This window comes from Pinus tabuliformis, chromosome 3_1 (genome assembly GCF_031772625.1).
Source record: "Pinus tabuliformis cultivar Carrire ecotype Pingquan chromosome 3_1, CPIR1, whole genome shotgun sequence".
In the NCBI taxonomy this organism is placed as follows: domain Eukaryota; kingdom Viridiplantae; phylum Streptophyta; class Pinopsida; order Pinales; family Pinaceae; genus Pinus; species Pinus tabuliformis.
The window spans coordinates 488,672,000-488,684,201 of NC_142301.1; the positions used below are offsets into that span (position 1 = coordinate 488,672,000).

Sequence of the window (12,202 nt, forward strand, 5' to 3'; positions counted from 1 at the left end):
GCTGCCATGTATTCTGCCGCTGCAGTTGATAGTGCCACTACAGATTGTTTCTTACTCATCCAACTGACTGCACCTCCAAATAGGTTAAACACATACCCACTTGTAGATCTTCTCTGATCCAGATCTCCAGCCCAGTCTGCATCAACAAAGCCATGAATATCCAACACTTTGTCCAATCCTGGTCTTCCTTGGTAGCACAAACCATAATCACTAGTGCCACCCAAATACCTGAAAACCCGCTTCACTGCTATCCAGTGCTCCTTCCCAGGTTTTGACATAAACCTGTTCAATACTCCCACTGCATGTGCAATGTCTGGTCTAGTACAGACCATTGCATACATCAGGCTACCCACTGCACTTTCATATGGAACACAAGACATGTCCTCTTCCACTTCTTGTGTCTTGGGACACTGTTCAACAGATAACCTCACACCTACAGGAATAGGAACCTTCACCGATTTACTATCCTGCATATTAAACCTCTTCAGTATTGTCTCGACATACTTCCTCTGGTTTAACGAGAGTTTCCTCTTTGACCGATCTCTTTTAATTTCCATGCCCAAAATATAGTTTGCAGCACCAAGATCTTTCATGTCGAATTTGGAGGAAAATTGGGTCTTCAAATCCTGGATAATTTCTTTGTCATTTCCAACCAGCAACATATCATCCACATACAAGACCAAATAAATAACACGGTCACCAATTAATTTAAAATACATACAATGATCTGCTTTGCTTCTGGTGAAGCCAAGTCCCCGTATAAATGTATCAAATTTCTGATACCACATCCTTGGTGACTGTTTTAACCCATACAAAGACTTCTTTAACTTGCATACCAGTTCTTTCTTACCCTTCACCGCAAAGACTTCAGGTTGCTTCATGTAGATTTCCTCTTCCAAATCCCCGTGAAGAAATGTTGTCTTCACATCCATCTATTCTACCTCAAAACCAAAAGCAACAGCAATAGATAAAAGTAATCTAATAGAAGTTACCTTGGCAACAGGAGAAAAAATATCACCAAAATCAATTCCTGGCTCCTGGGAATAACCTTTTGCTACCAACCGAGCTTTGTATTTCTCCACCTTTCCTTCTGCATTTGTCTTCTTCTTGAAAACCCATTTGCTGCCAATGGGTTTCCTTCCAGCCGGCAACTCCACCAGATCCCAAGCCTCATTTTTGTGCAAAGATGCCATTTCATCAACCATGGCCTCTTTCCAGAGTTTTCCATCCTCTGAATCCACTGCTTCCTTCACAGTTCTAGGATCATCATCAGTAACAGACAAAGAAAAATTTGAACTGAAAGCAGATGGACTATACCTTTCTGGTTGCCTTCTTTCTCGAATTGATCTTCTCACAGCCGGAGTTTGTGGCTCTTCATCTTCTGATTCCTCCTCTGCTGCAGAGTCTAATTCTTCCTCCTTTGGCTCAAACTCTATCTTCTCAGGTTCCTTTGGTTGGACCTCATGTTGAATAACATCTTTTACCTCTCTGAACAACACATCTCGGCTGTACACAACCTTCCGTGTGACTGGGTTCCAAATCTTATAAGCCTTTAAACCATCCTTATACCCAATAAAGATGCACTTTTCAGATTTACTATCCAACTTGGTTCGTTTCTCCTTTGGAACATGTACATATGCATCACATCCAAATACCCTTAGATGTGAAAGAGAGGGTTTCTTACCAGTCCATACTTCTTGTGGAGTCTTATCCTCCAACGTTGATGAAGGTGATCTGTTGATCAGGTAACATGCAGTATCCACCGCCTCTGCCCAGAATTCTTGTCCTAACCCGGCACCACTGAGCATGCTTCTTTCCCTTTCCATCAACGTCTTGTTCATTCTTTCTGCGACTCCATTTTGCTGAGGTGTATATGGAGTAGTCTTCTGTCGTGCTATACCACACTTCTTACAGAATTCTTCAAATTCCTTGCTGCAAAATTCTCCACCATTATCTGTCCTCAGCACCTTTATCTTCTTCTTTGTCTGATTTTCCACCAGAGCCTTAAATTCTTTAAACCTGTCAAAGACTTCAGATTTCTTCTTAAGGAAATATAACCATGTATTCCTTGAGAAGTCATCTATGAATGGTACATAGTACACAGACTTACCCAGTGATGGAACCTTCACAGGTCTAAACACATCACTGTGCACAAGCTCTAATATCTGTTTCGTCCTCTTACCACCAGAGGGGAAACTCACCCGGTTCTGCTTCCCATACACACAATTTTCACAGAAATCAAAATCCAGGGAGCTATCATTCATACCTTCTACCATACCTTTACCATGATGTATTCGAAGGCCCTTCTCTCCAATATGTCCAAGCCTTTGATGCGACAACATGGTATTCTCTCCAGAGACCACTAGATTTTCTACACCTTGCAGCTTGTACAGAGTTCCAATCCGAACTCCCCGCATCAATATCAGTGCTCCTAAAACCATCTTGCATGTATCTTTCTCGAACACTGTCTTTACACCTGCATCATCCAACTTGCTTACAGAATTCAGATTTCTGGCCAATGGAGGAATATGCAGAACACTCGGAAGTGTTCTAACCCTTCCACCTTGCAACTTCAACTTTACTTTTCCCCGACCAATGATTCTAGCCTTCCTATCATCTCCTAAGAAGACATCACCACCATTGTATTTCTCATACTCACAGAACCACTCTCTATGGGGAGTGAAGTGAAAGGATGCACCTGAGTCAATCAACCATGCCTCATGATCTACATGTGTACTTGAAGAAGCTAAGTACACATCCCCACCTTCATCTGAGGTGGTTTTTGCCTCTGCAGAAGGAGCATCATTAGATCCATTTCCTTTATCAGGAGCTTTAGATTTACAATCCCTTCTGAAGTGCCCTTCCTTTCCGCATTTCCAGCACACCAGCTTTGTAGGTTTTCCTGGAGACTTAGATCTCCCTCTACATTTAGATCTCCCACTCGATGACTTATTTTTGTTTCTGTTCTGGGACCGTCCTCGTACAGACAAGGCATCACCATTCTGGTTGTCCATATTTTTCCGTCTCATCTCCTTCGTCAGCAAGGCTGAGACTATTTCATCAAACTGCAAAGCAGTTGCATTGCTACCTATTGCAATAACCAGACTATCCCACGAATCTGGTAGAGAACACAACAGACTGATGCACTTATCTTCATCTGAGATTTTAATATCAACAGATAATAACTGACTTACCACAGTATTAAATGCATTTAGATGCTCTGTCACCGAGTCTCCATCTTTCATCCTTAGGTTATATAGCTTTTTCCGTAGGAACAGTTTATTCACCAGAGACATAGATTGGTACAAAGTCCCTAACTTGGTCCACAAAGCCTTCGCTGTAGCTTCCCCTGATACATTCAGCAATACTGAATCTGAGACACACAATCGTATTGTGCTCTTTGCCTTCCGATCCAACTTCTTCCATTCTTCATCGGTCACTCCCGATGGTTTAGTACCTGGATCTATCGCGATCCACTGATCTTTATCCACCAACAGATCCTCCATCTTGAGTTTCCACAACTAAAAACTCTGACCATTGAACTTCTCAATCTCTATCTTTCCACTGCTCGCCATCTTCTTTCACCACCAGAATCGATCTCGTAGATCTCCCACTGAACAGGGTCTACCACAGGCCTGAGCGAAACCCCTCAGCAACAAAGGTGTCCCCTTGAAGCCAAAACAACTCTGATACCAAATGTAGGTTTTAACCCTGTACAGAAATTACCTGCATACGAATTCTTAAACAAAGAAAATAAACAATGCGAGAGCATAACCCATAAAACACATATGCACAGAGATTTTTCCCTGGATCCCAAAACCGGGACTACCAGCTTGACTTTTCATTATGTTCCTTTCAATGTTACAATACATATTTATACATGCTGAAGCATCCAATACCATGGACCGAAAAACCATTGCGTCCAATACCATGGACCGAAAACCATCGCGTCCAAAAAACATGTGCAAAAATCATGGACAAAACCATAGGTGGGTTCGCCCAACCTAACATATGGTCCAAAACCAAAGTTTTTACCCCATAAAGTGGGGTTACGAGTGCCCTTCAAACCCCCTATTAACTACGTGGAAAGAATATAACACACCCCAACAATCTTTCTCCACCGTTAGATGAACTTGACAGTGAATGAACAGATAGCGAGAATCCAAGTTTTCGATGAATGACATAACACGTTGCAAGTTGTACCATTAGCATCATGATATATGAAGAACCACTTACTGGAAAAAGAAAAAATACAACCTATACAATGCATGATATTTTCACATTCAACCCTTGTACCTTGTTATTACAATTCATTTAATATATGCCAGCAATCCTCCATGGAAATTAAATGACAAGACTAGCATGTCTCTGTATTAAATTTTCAATCATAACATGTTATTTCCACATACACACACACACACACACATGTATATATATATATATATATATATATATATATATATATATATATATATATATAGATATATGTATATGTATACATACATACATACATACATACATATATCTATCTATCTATATATATATATATATATATATATATATATATATATATATATATATATATATATATATATATCCGCTCTAGGTATAAAAAAATATTACTATGGTGATGTTATTTAAGCTGATGCTTGTTACAATCAACCAGAACACTCATAGAAAATCTCCATGTAGAAATAGTGAATGACTTCTCCAAGCAGAAATCATGAGGGATAATAAATGGGAAAATTTGAATAAGAAGTTTTCACCCACTTAATTATTTAATTGTATTGTTGTTAAAAGGTTTAATGTTGGAAAAGAGTTTAACATATTATTAAGTTATACTTTTAATAAAAATTTAGCCTTACAAAAGGCCATCTTAGATGGGTATGGTTTTGAATTGGTCCACAAATTTCTCTGGAATAAAATTTGTTAAAAATATTATTTATAAGTATATATAAAGGACTTGTTGGATGGTTAGCCTCTTGACCTAGTCAACACATTGCTTTGGAAGATAATTTGAATGTAATAACAAATGATAATATGAATTTGCCATTATGACGAGGCTCTACAACTTAGTATGGGGGTAGATCTCACTTAAACACATAAACATGTAAACGTAAACGTAAACATTTAACATGTAATGTTTAACATTTAACGTTTTTAATCTAATGTTAGCCCTATTTAAAAAGAAATCTAATTATTATTATGTATAAACACAATATAGATTTAAAATATAAAGAGGTTTATGAACACTCAAAAAAGAGATATGGTAAATAAATAAAAATAAAAATAAACTGGAGGTATGGTAAATAAATATAACCTCTTTTTATATTTACTCCAGAGGCATGACAAACAAATAAAAAAATAAAATAAACTAGAGGTATGGTAAATATATAAGACCTATTTTTATATTTGCTCCATAAACCTCTTTATATTTATGAAAACTCAAAAAAGAAGTTTTATTTAGGTGAAGCCTATGGGAAAAATACCATTTTAATACTATGGGCAAAATACCATGAGCCAAATACCATATTTACCAGACTAGATCCATCTTAACTCTGGATCTATCAAGCGTCAAGAGGGATCAAATCTCTCGAGGTGCAAACCTCGTTTTTGAGTGAAAAACTTGAGGAAAGGTTTGCACCTCGAAATATTTCATCTATAAACTTCCGAGAGGGAAAAAGTCTCTTGAGGTGCAAACATCTTTTTTAAGTGCAAAACTTGGGGAAAAGTTTTCACTTTGAAAGATTTGATCCCTCTTAGTGCTTGATAGATCCAGAGTTAAGATGGACCTAAGCTGCTTTCAGCCAAGAGGGATAAAATCTCTTGAGGAGCAAACATCTTTTTTGAGTGCAAAACTTGACGAAAAGTTTTCAACTCGAAAGATTTTATCCCTCTTGGCGCTTAATAGATCCAGATTTAAGATGATAGCCCAGACCTATGGGTGACGTGGATAACTTAACCATGTGGTCACTCTACAGGCCCTCGGTAGGTGAACTGTCACTTTTTATGGGTTAAAGTCAAATCTCCGTAGATTCGACCTGCTTTCAATCTGCAAATATTTATTACCAACCTTCTTCCCGGTTGGGGATGGCCACCTGCCGGTTCGCCTGGTCTATCCGCCTCCCGCCTTTGTTAAACCCTACTCTTTGCGTTTCGGGTCATTTTACTTCCTGTTGGCTCAGTTAAGTTCTGCTCGGTGGGTTTTGGTGATGGTTCTCCGGACTCGAACCTGGTTCTGCTCCACGGTGTTTTCTATGGACATTACACTCTGCCCATGTCCTGGGTCTTACTCTGTTGCGGTTCCTGGTGGTTTTTTGTGCCTTCGGGCTTTCTTTGCTGTGTTAATGAGTTGCTTGGGCGTGCGTGACCTTGCTGGTCTTCGCCTGTGTGTAATGGTAAGTTTTTGGCTTTATATGCGCTCTCTGTCACCTGGTTTCTTCTGCTTTCGTTACTTAGTTGTCTTTACTGTACAGATTGACTGCAACTTCGGCGCTCCTGGTTTGCTGAGTTCATCTTCGCCTCCGAAGGTAACATATGGTTCTCTGATTTACTCTGTTCCTGTTCCTGTTACAATTTCTCACGGCTCTTGTGCCTTGTTCAGCTAGGGTTATCGGGTTCGGTCTCGCCGGTCTCCTTGTCAACTTGTCTGTAAGTATTATGTGTTTCTTTCGCTGCACATCTCCTTTTCTTTGCTCTCTGGTTTCAATCTACCCCTGGCTTGCCAAACTCTGTTCTAACCTCGCTCTGTTTTGTATGCAGGTTGACCTGGTGGCTAGCTGTCGAGGGTTTTGGGCACATTCAACCTTCGGCTCCACTCGAACCTGACTATCCTCGCAAACTGGTAGGGTTTGCTCGTTCTTTGATGTAGCTGTAGATTACGGAGGGTTTGGTAGTTTAGGTGTTAGCTCTGTGAGGGTTGTGTTGAGTCGGCCGTGCCTCTTCCGGCGTTTCGTGACTTCTGTATCTCTGTTCTCATGTAACAATATTTAGAGTCGCGGCTTTGAAATGGCGTTTTGTATTTTGATAATATTCAGGGGTTTGTAATCTGTGTGACTATTTGCCTTTGTAACAACCGTAAAGTTCTGTGCTCTTGCTTGCTGTAGATGTATGTCCGCAACGCTTCTTTCGTTGTTTCGATACAATGGGTGTCTGTAGAATGTTTCTTGTTGTAGACTTGATTTCAAATGGATGTCTGTAGGTGTCCTTCCGTTATTTCACTTCCTGTTGCAGTTAGTGCCTATTCGTTCCTATCTCATTCTTAGAATACACAGAAAAGATTTTATACATACATATGAAAATATCAACAGTAGATTATTTCATTGGCAAAATAATATAATTGTGTTACAGAGGTTTTGTCTTGCTGTCTGTTATTCTTGTGCTGAAGGCATCTCCTCTCCCTTTGTTTTTTTTCCTGTTTTTAAATACATGGAGAGCATAACTGCTTCCCCTATTTCAGTTGAACTGTTCAACCCGAATTTTATAACTGCCATCTAGTTTCTTTTAACAAAGAGTTAACTAAATACTATTCATCTCCTAAGCTAAAACAACTTACAATTAAAATGCTCTGAAATAAAATGAAGTAAACAATAATTAAAAGAAAAAGAAAACAACAACCAACTTAATGACCTGTCCACCCAAGCTCGTAATCTTTGTCCTGTTCTGTTCTCCTTCCGTGTGTCAGTCAACTGTCATTTGTCTCCTCGGAGCTGGATGCTCCTGCATCAGGCTCCCGGGGTGGTAAAAAGTCATGGCTCCATTCCATGAGGTCGTCAACAGAATAGCCTGCTTTTTGTATCTGCGTTGCGTTGAGCCATGAACTGTCCTCTATCGAACGGTTCTTCCACTTGACCAAATACCGCAGATATTCCTTCCTGCGTGTGTGCCTAGCCACCTGTGTGTCCAGAATCCTTTCGATCTCAAGGGGTGGTGTCGTTGGCAACTGTCTCGTCCACGAATTGTCTCCATAACTGGTGTCCCGCAGTGGTTTTGCTGCTGTATTGTCTTCCGAATCAGCGACATAGGGAAACAGATCTGCCACATTAAAAATGGGAGAAATACCAATCCCGGGTGGCAACTGTAGCTCATAAGCGTTCGCAGAAAATTTTCGGATGATTTTGCAGGGACCGATCTTCTTAAATTTTAATTTGCTATACTCCCGTTTTGGAAACCTCTCCTTACGTAAATACGCAAGGACTTCATCCCCAACGTTAAACTAAACTTCCCGACGCCTTGTATCAGCTCGCTGTTTATACCTTTGACTACTGTCTTGTAATTTCAGCTTGACCTGCTCGTGTAAATTGCTCATCGCTTGAGCGAAATCTTCTCCATCAGCGCTTCATTTTTCGAGCTTCCCCAAATCTCGTAATTCATGCACTCCTCGCGGATGCATGCCATACAAAATCTGGAACGGACTGTAACCAGTGCTGCGGTTAGGTGAATCGTTGTATGCGAATTCCGCCTGAGCAAGTACACGGTCCCACGTCCGGGAATTTTCACCTGTTAAACTCCGAAGTAAGTTTCCCAGACTCCTGTTTACTACTTTCGTCTGACCATCAGTCTGCGGATGAGAAGCGGAGCTGAACTGTAACTGGGTATCCAATTTCTTCCACATAGTTCGCCAAAAATGACCGGTGAACTTTACATCCCTGTCAGAGATAATGGATCTTGGAAGTCCATGCAACCGAACGATCTCAGTAAAAAAAAGATGTGCTATATAAGTGGCATCACTGGTTTTCTTGCAAGGTACAAAGTGTGCCATCTTCGAAAATCGGTCTACCACAACCATTACTGAATCGAAGCCCCATTGTGTCTTAGGCAAACCCAGAACAAAATCCATGCTAACGGAATCCCATGGTCGGCTCGGAATAGGTAATGGCAAATAAAGACCAGTGTTCTGACTGTGACCCTTTGCCAGTTGACAAACTTTGCATCTACTCACGTACCTCTCCACATCCCGCTACAATTTTGGCCAAAAATAGAAATGTCGTACCTGAGCAATCGTTTTGTCTATACCAAAGTGTCCAGCCAGACCCCCACTGTGTTTTTCCTGAATAATGTTCTCTCGCATAGAACAGTTGGGAATACACAACTGCCCTCCCTTAAACAACAATCCTTCCTGTAGATTATAGTCCAACCACATGCTGCTATTTCTCAACAGAGGGTTTTGGCAAGCCTCATACGCCTCCTTAAAATCGGTATCTGTTTGATACAGCTCCTTTAGGTGATCAAAGCCCAAAACCTGCATCGTGCTTTCTTGTAGAAGCAATGTCCTTCTACTTAGTGCATCTACCACCTTGTTTTCTTGCCCACTAATGTGTTTTAGTACAAATGTAAAATTCTGCATGTACTCAACCCAAGCTGCATGCTTATGGTTCAATTTATGTTGCTGCATAATGTACTACAATGCAGAGTTATCCGTAAATAAAACAAACTCATTACCTAACAGATAATGTCGCCAATGATTCAAGGCTTGTACAATTGCGTAAAACTCTTTGTCGTAGGTTGAGTATTTCTGCCTGCTCTCGTTCAGCTTTTCACTGAAATAAGCGACCGGTTTGTCCTCCTGACTAAGTACTGCCCCAATGGCTGTACCACTGGCATCGCAACGAACTTGAAAAAGTTTGTTGAAATCAGGCAGCCTCAATATCGGTCTTTCGGTAATCTTCTTTTTCAAAATCTGAAAACTACTTTCTGCTGCTTCAGTCCAGTGAAAAGGCTGGTTTGCCTTCTTGATCGTATCCAACATAGGTGCCCAGATCTCGCTGAAATTTCTGATAAAATTCCTATAAAAACTTGCTAGCCCGTGGAAACTTCGGACTTCAAATAAAATTTTCGGAGAAGGCCAGCTAACTATAGCTGCCACCTTTTCTGCGTCCATTTTCAGTTCATTTTCTGCAATTACAAAACCCAGATACACTAATTCTCGCTGAAAAAAAATACACTTTTTCAGATTAATTAGCAACTTGTTTTGCTGCAGCTTCCTCAACACACTCTGCAAATGCCTGAAATGTTCCTCTTTAGTCTTACTAAAAATCAAAATGTCGTCCAGGTAAACTATTACAAACTTACCATTGAATTCCTTCAGTACCTCATTCATCAGGCGCATGAATGTGCTGGGAGCGTTGCTCAACCCAAATGGCATCACCAGCCACTCATATAAGCCTTCATTTGTCTTGAAAGCTGTCTTCCACTCATCTCCTTCTCGAATTCGAATTTGGTGATATCCACTCTTCAAGTCAATTTTCGAGAAATAAGCTGCCCCGCTCAGGAAGTCCATCATATCGTCCATCCTTGGTAAGGGAAACCTGTACCTAACAATAATTTTGTTTATGGCTCTGGAATCCGTGCACATTCACCATTCTTCTCCCTTCTGCGGAGCCAAAATGGTTGGTACTGCACAGGGGCTCATGCTTTCTCGAATTAACCCTTTGTCCAATAACTCCTGGACCTGTTTCCTAATTTCTTCATGGTCCTTAGGACTCATACGATAAGCTGCTTTATTTGGCAGACTTGCCCCTGGTATAAAGTCAATACAGTGACTAATACCTCTCCTTGGTGGTAGTTCATCTCGAAGGTCATCCACCACGATGTCCCCAAATTCCTGCAGCAGCTTTTGAACTTCTTCGGGCAAATCTGAAAACTGCGTATGTAGTACCACTGCCTTTGGTCTTCTTATGACAACAAAATTTACTTTGCTGTCCTCAATCTGTTTTATAAATTCCTTTCCGCCCATCAGCAATGCCTTCACCCCACTGGTTTCTGCTGCACTTTCCTCTTTGATGGGTACAAGCGTGTGCTTGATCCCATCTTTAATAAACTTATAACAATTGGTTTTTCCGTCATGAACTGCACTTCTATCAAACTGCCAAGGTCGTCCCAGCAGTAGGTGACAGACATCCATTGGCATGACATCGCAGAGAATCTTATCCTTGTACCTGCCTATCTGAAACTCCACCTCACACTGTTCGTCAACTAACAGCTGATGTCCCTTTTGCAGCCATGACACTTTGTAGGGAGTAGGGTGCTTCAATTTTTTTAATCCCAGCTTCTCCACCATCTCCACAGCCACTAAATTGTCAGTACTCCCACTGTCAATGATCAGTTTGCAGCACTTACCCTGTGACTTGCAGACAGTTCGGAACAAAGCCTTTCGCTGATCTGGTTCTGCAACCTCTTTTGCTGGTTTTAACAGCACCTTATTCAACACCAAAGCTTCACCTGTCTCTAGTACGTTTTCCGCTTCTTGAGGTATTGCCTCAGCATCCTCTGACTGAGGAACATAAGCTCCTCTTCCACCTGCTGGTTCACCTTCAGGACAGTCATACGACTTGTGTCCCAATTTGTGGCAGCGATAGCACTGGACAGTTCCCCTGTCCCGACCATTTCCTCGCCCTCGCTGAGGTGGTCGTCCTCCTCTAGTGCTATTGTCCTTTTCTGCTGTTCCAGCATACTTAGAACTGCTGCCTTCTTCACTTGAACCTGTACCTCGGCCTCTGCCAATCATCTTACCTTTTCCCCTGCCAGTTCCACCTCCTCTCTTGGCATTTTGCTTCCGATTAATTTTCTCCTCTGCCTTCAGTGCAAACTGGTAGGCTTCATCCAACGTCCGGGGTGAAAGGATACCGATTTCATCCAGTATTTCCCCCCTCAAACCATTCACAAATCTGGCTGTTTTCTCCGGGGTGTCTTCCACATACCCTGCTCGCAAATTTAACTTATAAAACTCCTCTGTAAATTCTTTAACAGTCATTCCCCTTTGTTTCAAGTTCTGCACCTATCTGTACAACATAATCTGATAATCTTTCGGCAGAAATTTTTCGTTCAGTTTAGCCTCCATTCTGGACCATTTCTTTATAGGATGTTTGTGAAGCCTCTTCCTCTCCGCCTGAGTGCTGTCCCACCACAAGGACGCATGTCCCTTCAGCTTGGTGGCAGCGAACTTCACCTGTTTGTCCTCACTAGTTTCCTCAAATTCAAAATATTTGTTTACTTCACTTAACCAATCCAATAACACGTCTGCAGACAGACTTCCGTCGTAAGTAGACAGCTCATGTTTTGGTTTATGACTGGACAACAAAACTGACTTCAACAATCGGAATTCCGGTGTCACCCCCTCAAATTCATCTTCTGGTTCTGCCACATCTTCGTCACTGTCATCTGCTGGGTTTCTCCTTCCCCCAGCTTCTACTGCTTCCAATCG

General features: G+C 41.2%; 1 protein-coding gene across 1 annotated transcript; it reads right to left on the reverse strand.

The window, feature by feature from the left end:
• Window positions 1-10,354: 10,354 nt before the first annotated feature.
• LOC149187930 (uncharacterized) lies at window positions 10,355-11,752 on the reverse strand. Its single transcript, XM_089409826.1, has one exon. The coding sequence runs from the start codon at window positions 11,750-11,752 to the stop codon at window positions 10,355-10,357; it is 1,398 nt and encodes a 465-aa protein (XP_089265952.1).
• Between the last annotated feature and the right edge of the window lie 450 nt (window positions 11,753-12,202).

Excerpts from the sequence above, each read along its gene's own strand:
- LOC149187930 (XM_089409826.1), bottom strand. The coding sequence starts at position 11,752 with ATGACTGTTAAAGAATTTACAGAGGAGTTTTATAAGTTAAATTTGCGA.